Consider the following 23,325-nt stretch of genomic DNA (forward strand, 5'->3'; position numbering starts at 1 on the left):
AGCCACTACTTTAGTATTTAATGACTGTAAGGACTTGTTCTGTTGTGTCTTTCAGTGAGACATTCAATTGAGTGACATCCATTTCTTGTTCAAAATTAAAAGGACTGGGTGGTGGAGGCCAGTGGTAACAGCAGCAACTGTGGTGGTGGTGACAGTGGCAGTGGTGGTGACTGATTGATTACTTCCCTTAAAAGTCTCTAGGTTTGAGCTTCACCAATCATTAGGATGCAGTCATCTTTGCTCCTGATTGGTAATACTTTTCCTATCGATAGATATTTTTGTCTGTCTTATAACAGTGTTATTTTTAGCCACATATCTGCTGCTCTCTGTGCTTTAGCTCACCGCTGACCCCTCTTGTCTCTCCTGCAACTTCAATTCATCTTTTATCCAGAAGTATGTCGTTTTAATCTTCAACTCTCCACTCTTCCAAGATTCTGGTTGGGTCCCCTTTTATGTTGATTTTTGTATCTTTCCTCTCAATCTGTCATATTCCATGATTCTACTGATATCTGTTGCCCCCTCTCTGCTGTGTCTTTTCCTGCCAATTATTTGTTGTGCAACTAACTAGCACTGAAGGTCTGAATAAATCCTTTTCTCTGCTCTTCAGTATTTCTTTTCTTGCTCTTGTATTTAAAACCTGCAGCTAATTTCTTTCCTTCACATGAAACCTTTCTGCTACAACTGGTTCTTTCAGGTTCTCAGTTGCATATCATCTGCTGATTTGACCCTTTTGTTCTCTTTAAGCATCAACTGAACTTTTTCTATAACAAGTTACAGAAGTTAATTGATTCCATTTCTGGTACTGGTATTTGAAGATGTCCTGATTATCTTATGGATGTTTTTATGTCTGAAAAAATTATTCCCATTGTTTGAGTTATAGAGACTATTTAGTAGCAGTAGCCGCTCTCCATTTCCATTGATCATTTCTGTAGACCTTTGTGGGTAAGATGTAAGATTCTACTTCACTTCTCTTTTCCTCCTGTTTAGCACACAAATCTCCAGTTAATAACTTGATATCTTAACTCATTACATTCTCTATGACTATTTGCAACTGATTATAAAAACAAAACAACAACAAAAAAACATCAGTATCAGTTCCAGTTAGTGCATAGATTTGTATTGAATTGACTTTACAATCTAGCTATTATAATTTGATCACTGACTGGTTTCCATTCTACCAATGCTTATGTTACTTCTTTAGTTTATACAATACCAACTCCATCGACATGATAATCTTCTTGTCAGCTATTTTTATCCTGTCCATCATACTTTACTAATTCCCAAAGATATTTGGACAGTACTGTTTCATTTCTTTCGGAACGTAGTTATCTTTACTACATAGGATAGACTGTATGCATACCGCATCCTAATTTTTGTAATGTATTTAGCATTGATGATCCTACCTATTAGGCATTGGACTTCCTTTGGGATCTGGCTCAATTCCAACTCACAGCTACCATCTCTCTTTTATTCTTGCTTTCTAGAATTTTAATTCTCAAAATTTCTTTGAGTTTTATTTTGTTACAGTATTCTGTTGCTGGCCCAACACCCAACCATTAACCCTTTTGTTACCATACTTATTTTGAGATGCTCTGTGTTACTTTCATTTTAAATATAACGAAGAATTTAGTAAAATAACTTAGTTATCATTAAGCTAGTGTTAGGAACATAAATTGTGACTAAGATTTGGTGGAAGATTTTAATTCAAAACTTATGAAAACAAGACATTTGTACTACAGAGCCAGAGGTGGTTTCAGCTGGGTTGGTAATGAAAGGGTTAAGCATTATCATTTTACTCTTGAATAAGTACTAATTACTGGACTTCAGAACATGTTTGTGCTGGTGGGCCATACATGTCACAGTTGAAGGGTCATATCTCCTTAAATGCATGACTCACCAAATGTTAAGGGGAAGGTTACTACACCTTTTAGGCTTTGATTTAAAAACCTTACCTACAAAGTAATGAATAACCAATTTTAGATTACCAGACATTTGCTTTTCATCAAGACCCCATCAGTATGGCTGCTCCTACCATCTGCACTAAATGTAGCATATAGAAAAGCGAGGTTGGCTTATCTGGGAGAACTTATATTGCTGTAGGGCATTGTTCACTTAATACAACCCACATAGACCATATGAGATATATACAAATATGTTTGAAGTAACAGTCTTTCATTTCAATAGCGTTAATTAGTATTAATTATGTATACATGGCTAGCTAAATTTTTCTTTGATATCTTATTAATGCTGTGTGCATACATAAACACAGACACATATATATTTAAGTATATATGTCTATGCATTCTCATATGTGTGGATGTGTGTGTATATATGTGTCAAGTCACTTGTGAGGTCTCTCATGAGGACTACTGGTAACATGGAATCCAGTAGAGCTTGTTGCATGGACGGGTTGTTGGCAAGTAAACCAGCATCCCCACTAGGCTAGCCTGGAGAAGAGGGTGGCTAGAAACCCAGCGGGACTAAAAACAAGACCTGTCAAAAGGACAAATGAACCGGTAGGCACTCAGAAATTCTGGGTTGGCATCCAGTATGCTTGAAGACCACTAGGAGTGAGGTACCCCTCAGCTTTTTTTTAAAGCATGTCCCTAGGAGAAAGTCACTCTGATATAAAAAAAAACTGGATGTGCATGGTATGACATGGACATTTTGGGTACTTTTTGTTTGTGCTTAAAATCATGGCACACCCACATATCCCTAGTGTGCAACCCATATTGGCACTAGATATCTTGCTTCAGTTTTTCTCAGGATCATGTCAGTAGGGCGAAGAGGGTCTGTGAGGTGTGCAAGTCTTATTTACACAAGCATTGCTTTGTCAGTGATGGTAATACACATTGAAGGCGGTGAGCTGGCAGAAACGTTAGCACGCCGGGCGAAATGCTTAGTGGTACTTCGTCTGACGTTACGTTCTGAGTTCAAATTCTGCCGAGGTCGACTTTGCCTTTCATCCTTTCGGGGTCGATTAAATAAGTACCAGTGACGCACTGGGGTCGATATAATCGACTTAATCCGTTTGTCTGTCCTTGTTTGTCCTCTCTGTGTTTAGCCCCTTGTGGGTAGTAAAGAAATAGGTAATACACATCTACAAGCTGACTTACATGTGTGCATGGAGGCACAATGGCCCAGCGGTTAGGGCAGCGGACTCGCGGTCGTAGGATCGCGGTTTCGATTCCCAGACCGGGCATTGTGAGTGTTTATTGAGCGAAAACACCTAAAGCTTCACAAGGCTCCTGCAGGGGGTGGTGGTGAACCCTGCTGTACTCTTTCACCACAACTTTCTCTCACTCTTACTTCCTGTTTCTGTTGTATCTGTATTTCAAAGGGCCAGCCTTGTCACACTCTGTGTCACGCTGAATCTCCTCGAGAACTACATTAAGGGTACACTTGTCTGTGGAATGCTCAGCCACTTGCACATTAATTCCATGAGCAAGCTGTTCCGTTGATCGTATCAGCTGGGACCCTCATCGTCGTAACCGACGGAGTGCTCCTATATACATGTGTGCATGCTTGTGGTGTGTGTGTGTGTGTGCCTGCCTGTGTGTATATGTACAGACACACACGCACATATATATTTGACAAAAATGAATAGGAATGGCTTTTCTGATAATTTTTCCACTTCAATAATTGGATGTTTATGAATCATAAACATGTAATTATTGAAGTGGAAAAATTATCAAAAAAAGCCATTCCTATTAATTTTTTCACGCTATCCCACAACAAATTTGGTGTATAAACAAACCACATACATGATATATGTGTGACTAATAGTGTCTACATTACTAGAGCTGCTCTTAATTCATAATTTAATATAATATGATGTAATATGATATAACAATGTAATATAGTATTATATAATATAATGTGTGGAGGTGCAATGGCCTAGTGGTTAGGGCAGCGGACTCGCGGCCGCAGGATCGCGGTTTCGATTCCCAGACCGGGCGTTGTGAGTGTTTATTGAGCGAAAACACCTAAAAGCTCCACGAGGCTCCGGCAGGGGGTGGTGATCCCTGCTGTACTCTTTCACCACTCTTTCTCCCACTCTTTCTTCTGTTGGCCTGCTCGCTTAGCCAGCAGGGTGGCGTCATTCGAAGGCTAAAACAATGCGAACACATTGTGACCAGTGATGTGTAACTACATCTGATGGTCTGGTCGGTCACGTGGTCACGTGATAATATAATGTGTATGTGTGTGAAGGTGCGTGGCCTTCATTTGATCATGGGTTCAATTCCTGGACTGGGTGCATGATGTGTTTTTGAGCAAAACACTTCATTTCATGTTGCTCCAACCCCCCTTTTGATCAGTGGGGAATGTCAGCCTGCTCACGTAGCTGGCAGGGTGGTGTCATTTGAAAGCTGAAACAATGCAAAAGTGCATTGTGACTAGCAATGTGTAACAACATCTGATAGCCTGGTTGGTCACATGATCATGTAATAAATGGCCATGTGGTTAAGAAGTTTGCTTTCAAGCCACATGATTTTGATTCCAGTCATGCTGCAAGACACCTTCTACTACAACCCTGGGCTGACCACCTCCTTGTGTGTAGATTTACTTGAAAGAATCAAAAAAGCCTGTCATGTTTATATAGATTTATATACACATAAGCATACACTTATATATATTTTATTGTGTTGTAACATTCTGCTTTTGTTATTGAGCACTATATTACTTGATTGCTTAATTATGAAGGCACTGGCATAGCTGCAAGCTAAGATGCTTGCTTCCCAACCACATAGTTCTGGGTTCAGTTCCACTGCGTGGCATCTTGGGCAAGTTTTTCTACTATAGTCTTAGGCTGCCCAAAACCTTTTGAGTGGATTTGGTAGATAGAAACTGAAAGAAGCCCATCATATATATACATATATAAAAGTATATATAGGCATATAAGTACGTATATATCATAAACAATACACACACACACACACACATATGTGACCGTGTAATTTAGACACATTCAATTTGTTTTTCTGTTTGTTTTTCTCCCTCTTCTCATCTGTTCTTTCTGCAGAGGGGCAAATGCTCAAAACATTATAAACAGTCTTCCAATTTTCCTGATTGTCAACCTAACACTCCCTGTTTGTTTAGTTTTTCTTTTCCCTGTCCTGTTGTTTTTTTTTATATACTTTTGTACCATATGTAGGTTAGTAGGTCAGCTTATGTCTAATTGGGGTTTAATTGTTGTTGACATTATTTGATTATTATTTAAAAAATTTGACTTGTGTTTGAGGCAAAGGTTATGGTCTATATTACTATAAATATCTGAAGGGGAATTCTATTCAGTTTCAAGTGTGATTCTTTGTAAAAATATATATATTTTGAAGTGGCTGTGTGGTAAGTAGCTTGTTTACCAACCATATAGTTCCGGGTTTAGTCCCACTGCGTGGCACCTTGGGCAAGTGTCTTCTACTATAGCCTCAAGCCAATGAAAGCCTTGTGAGTAGATTCGGTATATGGAAACTGGAAGAAGCCCGTCATATATATATATATAATATATATATATATATATATATGCATGTGTGTGTCTGTGTTTGTCCACCTAGCATTGCTTGACAACCGATGCTGGTGTGTTTATGTCCCCATCACTTAGCGGTTTGGCAAACGAGACCGATAGAATAAGTACTGGGCTTACAAAGAATAAGTCCCAGGGTTGAGTTGCTCGATTAAAGGCGGTGCTCCAGCATGGCCGCAGTCAAATGACTGAAACAAGTAAAAGAGTAAAGAGTAAAAGAGATATTATTTTAGACCTATGCATATAAGCAAATGTGGGCCATCATAAAAATGCATGCATATACATACATACATATATGTATATATATATACATACAAATAAATGTGCATAGGCATGCCTGTGTGGTGGAGGTGCAGGCGTGGCTGTGTGGTAAGAAGCTTACTTCCCAACCATATGCTTCCTGGTTCAATCCCACAGTGTAGCACTTTCGGCAAATGTCTTCTACTATAGCCTCAAGCCAATGAAAGCCTTGTGAGTAGATTCGGTATATGGAAACTGGAAGAAGCCCGTCATATATATATATATATATTATATATATATATATATATATATATATATATATATGTATGTATGTATGTATGTATATGTATATATCTGTGTGTGTGTCTTTGTGTCAGTGTTTGCCACCCCCTGATCATCGCTTGACAACTGATGCAGTTCGGCAAAAAAGACTGATAGAATAAGTCCTGGGTTTACAAAGAATAAGTCCTGTGGTCAATTTGTTTGACTAAAGGTGGTGCTCCAGCATAGCCACAGTCAAATGAAGGAAACAAGTAAATGAATAAAAGAATATATGCACATATGAAAATATACATATATGTATATATTTGTGTGTGTATGTGTGTGCATGCATGTGTGTATGTATATATGTAGGCAAAATTGTTACCAATTCTAATATGCTTGGGGCATATTCAAATCCATCTTTTATTTATACAAAACTGTTGAATAGTGCATCCAGTCATTGGATGATGATGGGAATATTGTAGACAGGACTCGGTCACTTATGTCATTCCAGTGTCTACCAAATGTGTTGAGTACCATTTCTTTCATTTGTCCACTTGTCTTATAGGTGTGTGTGTGTGTGTATGCATGCATGCGTGTATGTATGTATGTATATATATATATATTTGTGACCTGACATACATATATATATATATCATCATCATCATCATCATCATTTAGGAAAACGGATGCTAAATAATGATGATGATGATATATATATATATATATATATATATATATATATATATATATATATATAATATATATATATATATATATGTATGTATGTCAGGTCACTTTCGAGTGCTACTGGTAACATGTAACCCAGTACAACCTGTTGCATGGTCAGGTCGTCGGCGACTAAACCAGCAACCCCACCAAGATTGCTTGGTGAGGAGGGTGTTTATTGGACACCCTGCGGGATAAAAAACAAAACCGGTCAAAGGACGAAGGAACACTTGAGATTCAACGGCCATTCAATAAATGTCTTAAGGCTGTATCATGTGCGGGGACATAGAAATAATCGGACTGAATACCCGATTGCGCGGTTAAACCATTGGGAGTGAAGGACTCCTAGCCTTTGTCAGGGCATCCTTCTAGGAGAAGGTAACTCAGGTAACTGGGATAACTCCGACATAAAACCTGCGGCTCAGTGGTTACCGATGATGTTGACTTGTTCTTCTTTTCGGATTATGGCTGCTGTTGCTTAGTGAGTGGGATTGATTCAGTGCACAGCTTTTCCTCACTTTAAAAAAACATCTTCTTGCACAGGCATTGCACGATAACAACATTGATTAAGCTTTGTGCAATGGCCATACGCGATAACGAGGGGGCAGCCACCATATATATATATATATATGCTATAGGCATCTTGGGTGAGTGTCTTCTACTATAGCCTCAAGCAGACTAAATCCTTTTGAATGGATTTGGTAGACAGAAAAATGCCCATCCTAGCATAGCTACAGTCAAATGTGTATTCTCTGACGAAGGAAATGTGGATTACTCAAGTTGAAAAGGATCTACCTACACATTTCTTCGCACATTCCCAGAAACGGCCATAACATTCTTTCATATTTATTGGATTCATTTGATGACCTCCCTTTTGGATTATTGTGAACTGTCATCTTATCAGCTTGAGACTTTTTGATTTGTCTGTATGCATCTATGCAATTCTTCATCCAACTTTGATTTGGGCATGGAATTACACTATTATATGTATAATCAATAATAATAAAGGGTAAAATTAATTAATCAATTTATAATCAATAATCTTACCAAAGTACTTCAGTATGTTAAAAGAACCATTGGTAAACTTATACAAAAATTTTTATAATTATAAACATAATTATAATTAGGGTTTAGCAAAATTGCTTCAGCACATACCAAAATTTAGAAATAACAGTTAAATATTATTCTACTACCATAAGATATCTCCAGACAGCAATATATATATATATATATTTATATAATAAATATAAGAGAGTGGTCACTATATGGCTCACTCTAGCACTAGTTAATCCAAAAGGTTTCAACCACAAAAAATACATGTTTCCCATGAAAGTCAGTACGATTGTTAGCTCACATATATATGTGTGTGTGTTTTTATATGTTCACATATTTATAATGGCTTATATATATATATATACCCTCAGTGTTTTGATATATGTTGGCTTTGGCGAGGAGTATTATCAACCTTGAAATTTGTCTCTCTCTAATTAATACTTTGGTATATATATAAATATGCTATAGGCACAGGTATGGCTGTGTTGTAAGGAGTTTGCTTCCCAACCACATGGTTCTGGGTTTGGTTCCACTGAATAGAACTATGGGCAAGTGGTTTTTACTACAGCCCCGGGCCAACTAGTTAAGTTAAGTTAAGTTAATTTTTGGGCTCAAAAAGCAAAAAGCAAGGCCATGTAGGGAGACATGGAATTATGTACAGGGAGGGTGTTCATGCAAAGAGTTCAGGCCATTTCTGGTCAAGAGAGACTTTGAACCGAGCGGTCGTCGGCATCTTCACTATCTCGTCCGGCAGCTTATTCCACGGATCCGCAACCCGGACGGAGGAAGCCCCTCTCCTTTGATTGAGATGAAATCGTCGCAGATAGAGCTTTTCGGAGTGACCCCGCAGCCAACGCTCTGGAGCAGGAGTGAAAGCTTGTGAATGGATTTTGTAGCTGGAAACAGAAAGCCCATCATGTGTGTGTGTGTGTGTGTGAATGGTGATGTAATGTGTATTATATAAGTAACATGATTATGAAGCAGCTTTAAACTAATGGAATAAACGTCTATTGTTTCACTTCACTTTTCTTATATTTTCAACACACACATATACACATATATTATGACATCAACAATTTAGGTGTGTAAACACGTGTGTGTGTGTGTGTGTGTGTATGTATGTATATATATATATATATGTATAAGTAATACTAAGTAATTAAGGGTTTAGCAGTAATTGATAATTATTCCAAATTAATTAATTTCACCCTTTATTGTTACTGATAACTATATATATGTATATATATATTTATAATTACACATATATATATATACACACACATACATATGTATGTCATCAACAATATGTGTGTGTGTATATATATATGTGTGTGTATTTATAAATATATATATATATATATTTATAAATACACACATATATATATACACACACACACACACATACATATGTATGTCATCAAAAATATGTGTGTGTTTGTGTGTGTGTGTGTGTGTGTGTGTGTACACACTTACACACACAGCATATATATATAATCTTTCACTGTATATCATCAGCAAAGACGTAAACATTGTGAAGGAAAGACTGATGTTGTTAAATGGAGCCCCTTGTAGTATTTGGTCCATTTGAAACTTATAACCAATGGCGCTATTGTTCATAAATTGCCATACAAAATGAATGAATGAATATATAAGTAAATAAATAAATGATAAATATAATTGATGAGGTGATGGCTTGTCACAATACATTTTCATTCAGTCGCTCTTCTAACAAATTCTTGGACAACAGGAATGTTTTTATTATAACATTGTGTTTCTCCAAAACATTTAAATCAAATGGATTATGGCACTTAAACTAAAAGAATGATTATAAATACCATAGTTGTTCTCCAAAACACACATTGCTACCATATCACTGCCAGCATTCTAATCGCTTAATACATTGTTTAGTCATATTGTTTGATACAATTAAACAATATCCAGCTTTGTATTCAAGTTTGCATTAACCTTTCGTCAACATTTTGATGTCTGTTTACCAAGCTGACAAGGATTTGGATGTGTCCTCTGCGCTAATCAATTTAATCATTTGTGAGCCTCCGTCATCTTGTGATCTGACCTCACTTCTTCGCCCCATGTCTTCCCTGATCTTCTTCTATGTGTAAAACCCCACCCCACACACACACACACACCTATAGCATAAAGCGTTTTTTTCATTTATCCAACCAGTTCTCATCATCCATTCACATCGCATGTCCATACAAGCATAGTCATCTTTACTGCACATATCAATTTATATCTTTAATAATCAGACACTGTCTTTGTATTTGTTAGTGTTCAGCTAACGTTACACATTCAGTAGGTTATACTCACTACATTGCTCTCCAGCCTTTGTGGATATTCCATATTCATTGCCCATACTCTCTCTCTTTTACTCTTCTACTCTTTTACTTGTTTCAGTCATTTGACTGTGGCCATGCTGGAGCACCGCCTTTAGTCGAGCAAATCGACCCCGGGACTTATTCTTTGTAAGCCCAGTACTTATTCTATTGGTCTCTTTTGCCGAACCGCTAAGTGACGGGGACGTAAACACACCAGCATCGGTTGTCAAGCAATGCTAGGGGGACAAACACAGATACACAAACACACACACACATATATATATATATACATATATATACGACAGGCTTCTTTCAGTTTCCGTCTACCAAATCCACTCACAAGGCATTGGTCGGCCCGAGGCTATAGCAGAAGACACTTGCCCAAGATGCCACGCAGTGGGACTGAACCCGGAACCATGTGGTTGGTTAGCAAGCTACTTACCACACAACCACTCCTGCGCCTTTGTGGATATTCCATATTCATTGCCCATATTTCACTGTACATCACATTTTTCATATATGCTGCATACAGTCCATTTTTTGTACAAAAGGATAACTCTTTTTAGACCCTTTTCTTGTATCCAGCTTATAAACCCTTTTGTTACCATATTTCTGTTGAAATACACTGTGTTTGCTTCAATTAATTTTGAAAGAAATGAAGAATTTAGTAAAATAACTTTGTCATTATTAAGCTGGTTTTTGGAACAGGTGCAGGAGTGGCTGTATGGTAAGTAGTCTGCTTACCAACCACATGGTTCTGGGTTCTGTCCCACTGTGTGGTACTTTGGGCAAGTGTCTTCTACTATTGCTTCGGGCCGACCAAGGCCTTGTTATAAGAAAACGGCGGTGCATCAGCATGGCTGCAGCTCTGAGCTGAAACTACGGGGGAAAAAAAAATGAAATTTTAATGGTTTAAATTTAGAACTCTTGAAAACCTACTGTTTATCCCACTGAACCTTTTACATTGAGAAGCCAGTATGTAGTTCCTTTTTACATATCAAACATGTCCCCTTCTCAACTGGAGGTTTCATATGTTCTCTTAACAACTTGTAATTTGACTGCCACATCTTTGGACCCTACACCAGTGTTTCTCAACCATTTTTTACCTGTGGACCTCCTTTGAGTCCTAGTTTATTCTGATGAACCCACTTACCCATTTGATGTCTAAAAAATCCTATTATATTTCTATAATTTCATACTAGGAACTGTATAAAAAAATCTTAACCATTTTATGTTTAAGAAAACTTATATTTTTATAATTAAATGTTATTAGAAATTGTATAAAAGAATTCGTAAAAATATTTTGTGTATTGTACAAGTATAACCAATTTATTGCAGATAAATTTTCACAACAAAATCTTATAATGGACTTCCAAGGGCCATATGGTCTTTTGTATATAAAATTCCCAAGATGATGAGTCATAAACTTCTATGGAAATGGAGCTGTTGCACCCACTGGTTTACTAAATTCTTTACAAAATTTTATGGGCAACATTAACTCTGCCAACTGCACCTTCAAACACACTTTGTAGAACTCCTACAAGTTATTCAGCTACACTTAGTCTCCATATCACCCACACCTTTAAAATTATTTCCCCGGAACAATGAATACTAAGTAGAGAACTAAAGCCTGACAGAAACTCAGATATCCCCTCTTATTCAAGCAAACTTTATCGTGAACTAACTTCACTAAAACTCTTTCAACTACTTTTAAGCCTTTATCCAGGAGTTTGAGGTCTGTCTAATTGCTTGTCTCTTATGCATCACTTTTTTTTCGCTTTTAATACTTGACAATATACACCAGTTGTCTGGAATAACACCTTTCTATTCTATCTAATTAACCAGTTTGTCCTGTATATTTAGCCTCTCACCCACTCTTTTCAACCTATATCTACACAAGTTTCCCACACCTTCACAAAACACACACACTTCCTCATACAGACAGCAGATGACTAACTAGTGTCTATTAGACACTGTTAAACTTACCCAAAGTCTTTCAACGCATTGTTTTATATGTTTAAAACCCTATCGTATTTGAATTTAATATGCAAACTGCTCCCCTGAAGTATCTTCCTTTGACCATATTGTTGATATTGATAATCGGCATTTCTGTATTTCCTCTTCTCTTCTCTGTATCTATCTATCTGTCCATCTGTGCATCTGTCCACCCATGCGTCCATCCATCCTTGCTTCTGTGCATCTGGGCATCCATCCATCTGTGTGTCCATTCATCCATGTGTCCATCCATCCATGCATCCATCCATTCATCTTTCTATCCATCTGTCTATCTAAATATACTTATGTATACTCACTCTCACATATGTGTATATATATATATATATATATATATATATATATAGTTATTGTAGTTTATTATTGATACCGATACAATGTACATTGGTTTAAATGTCTTTTGTAGTTTTAGTACGGTTAGAGTTTAATCCTGCCTATATATTGATTGATTGATTGAAATAATGTGGTTATTAAGCTTTACCTTTATATTACACTATGGAAGACGGTAGGGATTATAATTTTTTATGACTTAATAGAGTTGATGCTGTTTAGTTATGTATTTAGGAGGGGTTGTAATTTACTTATGGAATTTATTTATCGATACGGTTGTATATTGGGTAAATGTGTTTGAAAGTTGTAGTTTCTTTGGTTTGTTTGTTTGTTCCCAAACAACACATGTTTTAGTGCTGTTGTTACCACCAGATTCAATGGTACTACCCGGGTGTCAAAACCATAATGATATCCGTGAGGCAGCTGATGATGGAAATATGTTGGATTGTTGGAATGGCAGTTTTTGTTTATGTAGATTAGTATTATTGGATTGTTGGTATGGCTGTGGAATAGTAATATAACACATCCTTTTGATATATATATATATATATATATATATATATATATAAAGAGAGGGAGATAGAAAACGACTATTTCTTTGCATGTTGTAAAATAGATGTTTTAATGAAACATCTATAATTCACCTTGATATGAAAAAAGCTATCAGCAGGTGTGACAAACAGAATAAGTTTCTTAAAATTACTGTGTTAATAGTGTACTATAGTTTTGAGTTGCAAATTAAATAAATTGATTTTAAAAAAATTAAATAAATTTAAATTTGTCAAGTATAACCTTCTTCAGCACTATCCCTCCATATTTATGAAAAAAATACGAATAATTAAAAAAAATTACCTTATTTGTCCATAACCATTCAAATTTCATGGTATAAAATTATTTCAAAACATGAGTGAAAGAAAGCTAAACTTCCTTATCAAGTTTCAACATGCTTCTGCCTGGTGGCAAATTAGGAGTGGCTGTGTGGTAAGTAGCTTGTTTACCAACCACATGGTTCTGGGTTCAGTCCCACTGCGTGGCACCTTGGGCAAGTGTCTTCTACTATAGCCTCGGGCCGACCAAAGCCTTGTGAGTGGATTTGGTAGACGGAAACTGAAAGAAGCCCGTCGTATATATGTATATATATATATATATGTGTGTGTGTTTGTGTGTCTGTGTTTGTCCCCCTAGCATTGCTTGACAACCGATGCTGGTGTGTTTATGTCCCTGTCACTTAGCGGTTCGGCAAAAAGAGACCGATAGAATAAGTACTGGGCTTACAAAAGAATAAGTGCCGGGGTCGAGTTGCTCGATTAAAGGCGGTGCTCCAGCATGGCCGCAGTCAAATGACTGAAACAAGTAAAAGAGTAAAAGAGTAAAGATTATATAAAAAGAGAGGGAGATAGAAAATGACTTTCCTTGCATGTTGAAAAAATAGATACTTTAATGAAACCTCTATAATTCTTGTTTTGAAATCATTTTATACCTTGAAATTCAAATGGCTGTGGACAAATAAGGTAATTTTAAAAATTATTTGTATTTTTTTCGTAAATATGGAGGGATAGTGCTGAAGAAGGTCATACTTGACAAATTTAAATTTATTTAATTTTTTAAAAATCAATTTATCTAATTTGTATGTTAAACCCAAAACTATAGTACACTATTAACTCACAGTAATTTTCCAAAAATTATTCTGTTCATCTCGCCTGCTAACAGCTTTTTTCGTATCAAGGTGAATTATAGATGTTTCAGTAAAGCATCTATTTCTTTCAACATGCAAGGAAATAGTCGTTTTCTATCTCCCTCTCTTTTTATATATGTATATTTGAATTTGCCACCAGGCAGAAGCATGTTGAAACTTGATAAGGAAGTTTAGCTTTCTTTCACTCTCTCTCTCTCTCTCTCTCTCTCTATATATATATATATATATATATATATATATATATACTAGCAGTATCGCCCGGCGTTGCTCGGGTTTGTAAGGGAAATAACTATATAAGCATTTTTAGGGAGTTATAGCCAAAAAATAGCAAAAAAATGCATTAAAAATGGAAAAAAATGATGGTAAATTTTTTTTTAAATCGTTGACTTAACGTAGACATTTTTAGAGAGTTACTTCCCTTATATAATAGCGAAATAATGCATTAAAATGGAAAAAAATGATGGTTTATTTTTTTTTTAATCGTAGACTCATCGTAGACGCGCGCTAATACCCAGAAGGGCTCGATATGAATCACGACTATAAGATACCCGGTTTTGGTTAAACTGCACCGCAAAATGTGGGAGTAGTTTGGAATCTAAATCGTAGGAGACAGACACGCAACCTTACTTTTATATATAAAGACTAGCAGTATCGCCCGGCGTTGCTCGGGTTTGTAAGGGAAATAACTATATAAGCATTTTTAGAGAGTTACTTCCCTTATAGATGCCAATTCGGGCTTTCTTAGCCATTTCTGTTTTGGTGTCTTCAAGCCATGAAGTCGTTGTTCTAAAAGAACGCTGGTCTCCTTGACAACGCATTACGACGTTGATTTCCTTAAACTCCCTTCCCCACAGCTTCACGAGGGAGGGAAGAAGGGGGAGAAGCAAACACAGGTGCAGGTGTTTGAGCGTGGACGCCAACTCCGCCGCCATCGACACACGAAAAATTATGCATTAAAATGGAAAAAAATGATGGTTTATTTTTTTTTTAATCGTAGACTCATCGTAGACGCGCGCTAATACCCAGAAGGGCTCGATATGAAACACGACTATAAGATACCCGGTTTTGGTTAAACTGCACCGCAAAATGTGGGAGTAGTTTGGAATCTAAATCGCAGGAGACAGACACGCAACCTTACTTTTATATATAAAGACTAGCAGTATCGCCTGGCGTTGCTCGGGTTTGTAAGGGAAATAACTATATAAGCATTTTTAGAGAGTTACTTCCCTTATAGATGCCAATTCGGGCTTTCTTAGCCATTTCTGTTTTGGTGTCTTCAAGCCATGAAGTCGTTGTTCTAAAAGAACGCTGGTCTCCTTGACAACGCATTACGACGTTGATTTCCTTAAACTCCCTTCCCCACAGCTTCACGAGGGAGGGAAGAAGGGGGAGAAGCAAACACAGGTGCAGGTGTTTGAGCGTGGACGCCAACTCCGCCGCCATCGACACACGAAAAATTATGCATTAAAATGGAATAAAAAATGATGTTAAATTATTTTTAAAATCGTAGACTCATTGTAGACGCGCTCTAATACTCAGACGGGCTCGATATTAATCACGACTATAAGATACCCGAATTTGGTTAAACTGCACCGCAAAATGTGGGAGTAGTTAGGAATCTAAATCGAAGGGGACAGACACTCACACAACTACAGTTTTATATATATAGATGTATGTATATATATTATGAGAGTTACTGAAAAGTTCCTGGCTTTAAGGGTATCGCAAAAGTCCTGGTTGGAAACCCAACCTTCCAAGTTCTTTTAGAGGGATTAGAGTAACTGAAGGACCACTGCAGTAAGTGTGTGAATTTGAGAGTGGAATATGTTGAATAAAATCATAATTAAGTGATCCTCCTATATTCTTACAAAGAATAAGTCCTGGAGTCGATTTGCTCGACTAAAGACGGTGCTCCAGCATGGCCACAGTCAAATGACTGAAACAAGTAAAGGAGAGAGTAGAGAGTATATCACTTTTTTTTTGACTCACTGTATTCCATATGTGAATCCATACTTTGTATTAGTACACAGGATTGCTCCCCTGTGCTGTGCTATTCTTCCCCTTGTCAGATTGTTGATGTGACCTACATAGATCCTGACTATAATCTCAGCTTCATTCTCTATCTTCATTTTTTTTTTCCCTCAACAATGCTGAAACTGACCTTAATAGTTTCCTTTATTCCTTCAACCTAAGTCTTTCACTAAACCATTCTTCCTTCTCAACCTCCCATAGGAACATTCCTGTGTCTCTCTTCACTGTCAGGAGAGGGTTAAGTGCACCAGTGTTGATTTGGACTCTGATAACATCTCCATTCACATAAACACAATGCTTTGCAATTCACATCAGAGTACCTCAACACCTCTCATTCTCATAGGACCCATCTCTTAGAATACATGGTAGCTTGGTTTCTATGTAGTTACTTTGTATCATGACCTGCTTTCTTTTACTTCTTCGAGATCAGTTACTTAGCTTTTACAGTTCTAAACCTCCATTCTATTGTATCATTATCTGTCTTGGTTAGATAGTAGAAGATAATAGTATAGCTAGTACAGAACTTACTAGTCAGAAGCTTACTGAAAGGTTGTTCCTGGAAATACTCAGATGGCCTCTGTGTTATTAATTCTCCATTTCCTCCCAAGAATATTGCTGAAAACCCATTTTCAAATATTTTCTTTTAAATTAGCATTTTGTGGTTGTATCCACACACACACTCTCTCTCACACACACACACACACCACACACACACACGCACATGCACACACACACACACACACGCATTCTTATGTATAGTGTAGTATCATGTCTTGTGAGGACTGCTGTTAATTCATTCCATCTAGAATGCCTCTGTGATCTCTTCACTAGTTTTATTAATGGAAATGGCCTTGTGTTGCAGCTTTTCTCACTCTCTGCTCATCCTCACTAAATCCCAATAGCAAGCTTGGCAGAATGACCAGAAGTCATTAAACGCAAATGTACAAGTGTAGAGCATGAAAGACAGTAGAACTAGATTGATGCAGAAGTGAAAAAAGTTGGCTTTCTGCAGAGGCCAGTCCTGATATGAGGAGCAGACTTTTCGTATGCGCTTGGCAGCACTTCACTTAACACAAGTGTGTTCAAATCAACAGAAATCCAAGCACTACTGGCAATATCAATGTTTACGTGCATGCTAGCAGATATGCATACATAAAAATTTATATATATATTATATTAAATTAGAGATAAAACCACTATTAGGCAAATCAAACAGTGAAAAACATAAGCCAATATATAAAATTAATTTAAAATATAAAAGTTAAAAATAAAAAATTATTTAAATAATTTAAACTTATAAATTTTATATATATATACAAATATATATATATGTATGTATATTTTTATATTTATATATTATTTTATTAATTAATTAATTTATTTATTTATTTAAAAAAATTTTTTTTTAATATATCAAAAGTATTAAAAGTTTAATAAAAGATATGTATATTTGAGAAGAATGTACTGATATATTAATTATTTTGTTGATGTTTTTTTTTATAAGTTAGTTTGAGGAGCGGTGGGAGCCATGTCCATGACCTTTGCAGGTTTTCCTGATAGAAAGATAGGGAGTGACCTTTATATATACAGAGAGAGAGATAATGAACGTTTTAGATGTTGAAAATACATTTGAGAACAACAAAATGGTTTAATGTAGAGATTATGAAAATGGATTTGAAATAAACAGTATGATTTATGATACGTCTTATGAATTGTTAGTTAATAAATTCAGTGCTTTTTTAGCTCTTAGTTATTTTAGGAACAGATTATACATACATACTTTTGTGTGTGTGTGTGTGTATAACACATGATGGCTGCATGAAAGTCATACATATTCATGTTATATAAGCTGCAAAATGATAATTGTTGGTTCAGTTCCAGGAATCGGTTATTGGTGTAAGTCAGCTGCCAAGATTCAAGAAATATCTCTGTACAAATAAGGAACCAATTGATAATGTTAATTTGTTACTGACAGTTGCTACTCAAACTTGGTGTACAACCTGTTAATGGGAAATACTATTGCTGGTTTACTTATTTAACCCTTTTGATACCAACCTGCCTGAAACCACCTCTGGATCTGTAGTACAACTGTCTTGTTTTCAAAAGTTCAGAATTAAAATCTTACACCAAACCTTAGTCACAATTTATGTTCCTAACACTTGCTTAATAATAACTAAGTTATTTTACTAAATTCTTTGTTATATTTAAAATTAATTGAAAGAAACACAGAGCATCTCAACAGAAATAGGGTTAAACAGTTGCCAACGAAGCTTGCATAAATGAATGGTAGTGAGATAGTAAGCACTAAATGTAGAAGACCTGCAGAAACTGGAGAGAAATGAGTTGAATCTGTTCTATTGAATATGTAATGTTAACCTGCATGGGAAGTAGAGAACAAGCGGAATGAGAGAATGAATTGGCATTAACACTTTTGATGGATGGAAGCACTCCGTCGGTTACGATGATGAGGGTTCCGGTTGATCCAATCAACGGAACAACCTGCTCGTGAAATTAACGTGTAAGTGGCTGAGCACTCCACAGACACGTGTACCCTTAACGTAGTTCTCGGGGATATTCAGCGTGACACAGAGAGTGACAAGGCCGGCCCTTTGAAATACAGGTACAACAGAAACAGGAAGTAAGAGTGAGAGAAAGTTGTGGTGAAAGAGTACAGCAGGGATCACCACCATCCCCTGCCGGAGCCTCGTGGAGCTTTAGGTGTTTTCGCTCAATAAACACTCACAACGCCCGGTCTGGGAATCGAAACCACGATCCTATGACCGCGAGTCCGCTGCCCTAACCACTGGGCCATTGCGGCGCCTCCACATTTGATACCAACCTGCCTGAAAGATTGTCTCTTGTTCAATGATTCAAATTTCTTGTTTCAAAGTATATTAAAAGCTTATGGGAAAATTTCATCTTAATTTATGTTCCAAACATTAGCTTAACCCTTTCGTTACTGTATTTATTTTGAGATGCTCTGTGTTTCTTTCAATTAATCTAAAATATAACAAAGAATTTAGTAAAATAATTTAGCTATCATTAAGCTAGCGTTAGGAACATAAATTGTGGCTAAGGTTTGGTGGAAGATTTTAATTCAAAACTTTTGAAAACAAGACATTTGTACTAGAGAGCCAGAGGTGGTTTCAGCCAGGTTGGTAATGAAAGGGTTAATAATGGTAAAGTCATTTCACTACATTCTTCATTATTTTCAAAATGAATTGAAACACATGCATGGCCTTGTGGTTAGGGTGTTGCACTCACAATCCTGAGATTGTGGTTTTGATTCCTAGATTGTGTTCTTGAGCAAAACACTTTGTCTCATGTTGCTCAACGATCACTTCCACTTCTGACACGTACACTGTGGATCCGTTTGGGCAGTGTCGATAGTACATACATTTGATCACTATAAACAAACCATTTGTGGAGGTTGTTCAGCAAAAGCTGAATACTCATATGTCATCTTCAGTGGGAGAGCCTGTCGTATTTCAACAGAAATATTTTAATGGAAAGCTTAAAAATATCATCTTAACTGTATGAAAGACAACTGGATTAGTTTGGACATGAATTTCTTTTTAAATTTTTAATTAATCCGTTGGGGAAGAAGCGGGATTCTCTAAGGACTTTTAGATGCTCCAAGATTGAGCTTATATAGTTTGCTCGTTTAATTCTGGAGATTAAATAAAGTATTTAAGACAGGGTCTAGGCAGGTGGTTGATCTCAGAAATGTGAGATCACATCACACATTGCTGAGCCTCATGGACAAGATGATGATGGATTTGCCAAACTGCTAACCTATCCAACCCTCATAAATATTGTAGGCTGGACTCTAACAACAATAATGATGATTAGTAAACAATCTTGTAGGCTTAACATACACCCTTGGTTTAATCTTTCAATTTAGTGGCATATCTATCAACTTGTGAACATTATTAAGCTAGGCTTTATGTGAATGTGAGACACATGTCCAAACTGGTTCACATGACTAGGCTAAATCTTGTTATGAATATTCAGATATCACAATACAGATTCAAGTAGTTGTCTAACACTAGGTCAACTTTGATCAAGTAGGCCTGTGATCAAAGTTGTTGCAGCCGTAACCATGCCATCTTTTATTCATACACAATGTATCTAGGACTACATTATCAAATGTGCCCCTCCTGTCAGAGCTTAGTTTTCTGTTTGTTATGTTCCATATTGTAAGTGTCACTGGTACTTACTGATGCAGTTTCTTGGTAAGTTTTAGATCTGGTTAGGTCAAGAAGTCTTTCTCAATAAATTTTGAATTTTTTTTTCAAACTTATAGCACATAAAGGGGAAAAAAAGTTGTGCAGTATAGCCTTGTATAGTGATGGTTAAATATATATAGTGTTGCTATGAAATATATATGTAATTTACAGTGTAGTACATACAATATGTGTGTGATGTAGAATGTGTACAGTGCAGCCTCACATCGTGTGATGTACACTGTAGCCATGTGTAACATAAGCCATATATAGTATGTATGTACTGTGTAGCTACATGTAGTGGATGTGATGTATAGCTACATACAGTGTGTGTGATGTACAGTGTATTCACATATGGTCTGTATGGTGTACAGTGGATACAGTGTTAGTGACATATAGCGGGTGTGACATACACTGTAACCATGCATGATGTATATGATGTGCAATGTAAGCATGTACAATGTGCGTGATGTACAATGTAGCCATGTATGAAATAAGTGATATATATATACTGTAGCCATGTGCAGTCTGTATGATAAACACTGTCAGCCACCTATGTGTAGCCATGTACAGTGTTGTGGATGTGATGTACAAAACAGCCATGTACATGGAAACTGTTGTATTGTAATTTGTTATAGCAGTTCTGAAAGCGTATGTAGAAAGAATTGATGTCTGTAGCTAATGTAAAACATGTAACTGGAAGCAACGATTCATAATGTCTCATTACTATGCAGGTGACCTTTGAAAAGCCACAATGGTTGATATATTGGATGCCAGCAATAGTGTGAGCAGACTTTCTCTTCTGGGTGACGGAGAAGAACAGGATTTCAAATGGAAGAAACCTCTGGAGCTTTTTGCTGAAAGGAAATTTGTGAGGATCTGTGCCCCCATGGTACGTTACTCAAAGTAAGTAGTTTGTTTTCTTGCTTGTTGATTGGTTAGTTATGAAATATTTCTACGACTATTCAGTGGGTTGGCTGCAACTTCAAACTCATATATTTGCATGAATTGTCAGAGATGTTTTTTTTTACAAGTGGGTACTGTTTTTAATGCTAATCAGTTGTCAAGGCCATCATTGTTGTCATCATCCTCTTCTGCCTCTTCATCCTCCTCTTCATCATCATCACCATCACCATCACCACCACCACCTTCTTCATCATTATTCTATTGCCAGTCTGCATGCTGACATCAGTTGGCTGGTTCTGGCTTGGATGGAGTGTGTTAAAAGAAAAATATTAGATCTTGTCTGATTGTAATCTCTGTTGTTTGGTTTTTATTTTTGGTGAGGTTGGGGCCCTGCTATAGTTTTTAATATAGGGATGTATAATAGATTCATCATGTGGAGTTTAAGTGGGATATAGAATCAGTGTGGACCATTTTTCTTTGGTGGCCAAAATAGCAAACCATAAATTTTTTTTTCTCTCCATTTCACATATATGTTTGTTGTTTAGCCATGGTTAGGTCTGTTTGATTAAAGCCCTTTATGTCCTAAATCTTATTTTGCCATTTTAGTTGTCATGACCAAGACTTAACAGGACACAGTAAACTGGCCACCACTCTTGAAATATTTTATGCTGAACTCTTGAGTTAATGTAAGCCACATGATTGGAAATAATGATTTATAATGTACTATTATGCGTGTGACCTTCGAAAACCAACAATAGTTGAAATAGTGGATGCTATTGGTATGAACAGAGATTCTCTTCTGGATGATGAAAAGCTTGCAATCAACTGACCACCACCCTGGATATAGAAATATTTTTATATCCTGTGTGTTGACTTCAGACTTTTAACCATGGCTATTCACTGTCTTAACCCTTTTGTTACCAACCCGGCTGAAACCGGCTCTGGCTCTTTTAGTACAAATGTCTGGCTTTCAAAAGTTTTGAATTAAAATCTTCTACCAAACCTTAGTCACAATTTATGTTCCTAACACTAGCTTAATGATATTGATATTATTTTACTAAATTCTTTGCTGGCAGAAACGTTAGCACGCCAGGCGAAATGCGTAGCCGTATTTTGTCTGCCATTACGTTCTGGGTTCAAATTCCGCCGAGGTCAACTTTGCCTTTCATCCTTTTGGGGTCGATAAATTAAGTACCAGTTATGCACTGGGGTCGATGTAATTGACTTAATCCGTTTGTCTGTCCTTGTTTGTCCCCTCAGTGTTTAGCCCCTTGTGGGTAGTAAAAAAATATATTTAAAATAATTGGAAGAAACACAGAGCATCTCAAAATAAATACTGTAATGAAAAGATTAAACATTGACTTGCATTTTAAATATGGCTGAGAGTTTATTGATGGAGATGTGCTTCATGGAGGCACTCACAAGTGACCAAGACCATTGGCAATATGCTGTATTTGAGAAGACCCGTGAAGCCAAGTGAAATCATAGTCATGGCCAATGCCAGTGCCACATAACTGGCACCCATGCCAGTGGCACATAAAAAGCACCCATTACACTCTTGGAGTGGTTGGCATTAGGAAGGGCATCCAGCCATAGAAACCATGCCAAATCAGATTGGAACCTGGTGCAGCCCTCCAGCTTACCAGTTTCTGTCAAACTGTCTAACGCATGCCAGCATGGAAAGCAGACACTAAATGACGATGATGATGACTTAATTGCTGTATTTAATAGTTTGAATGGTTACTTACTAGTTTGTGTTGTCCCTATTTCAATTGTATTAAGTTTAACCTTTTAGTATTCAGATTGCTCTATCAAATGTAATGCTTTGTTTTAAATTAATCATATATTATTTCACAGCTTGGAAATTTTGATGATGTGATTGCTTATTTTTAGAACAACTTTGTAAGATACGTATAAGAGGCTGTTTCTGAATGACTTGAATATAAAATGGGTAGAATATTTGGACTTGACATGGCCAGT

At 36.7% G+C, this 23,325-nt stretch overlaps 1 protein-coding gene across 3 annotated transcripts in view; it reads left to right on the forward strand.

Moving 5' to 3' along the window:
* The window catches only part of LOC115210923 (tRNA-dihydrouridine(20a/20b) synthase [NAD(P)+]-like), a 165,299-nt gene that overhangs the window by 52,448 nt on the left and 89,526 nt on the right, over positions 1-23,325 (forward strand). For 2 of the 3 annotated variants that reach the window (XM_036501862.1, XM_029779709.2), the window contains one exon: positions 21,174-21,345. In XM_036501862.1, coding sequence (XP_036357755.1) covers positions 21,194-21,345 — 152 coding nt within the window. In that variant the 5' untranslated portion in view covers positions 21,174-21,193. Of the gene's footprint in view, positions 1-21,171; positions 21,346-23,325 lie in introns of those variants that run through there. The other variant, XM_029779708.2, reaches the window with a different exon arrangement.

The sequence above is a fragment of the Octopus sinensis genome, linkage group LG4 (genome assembly GCF_006345805.1).
Source record: "Octopus sinensis linkage group LG4, ASM634580v1, whole genome shotgun sequence".
Lineage (NCBI taxonomy): Eukaryota > Metazoa > Mollusca > Cephalopoda > Octopoda > Octopodidae > Octopus > Octopus sinensis.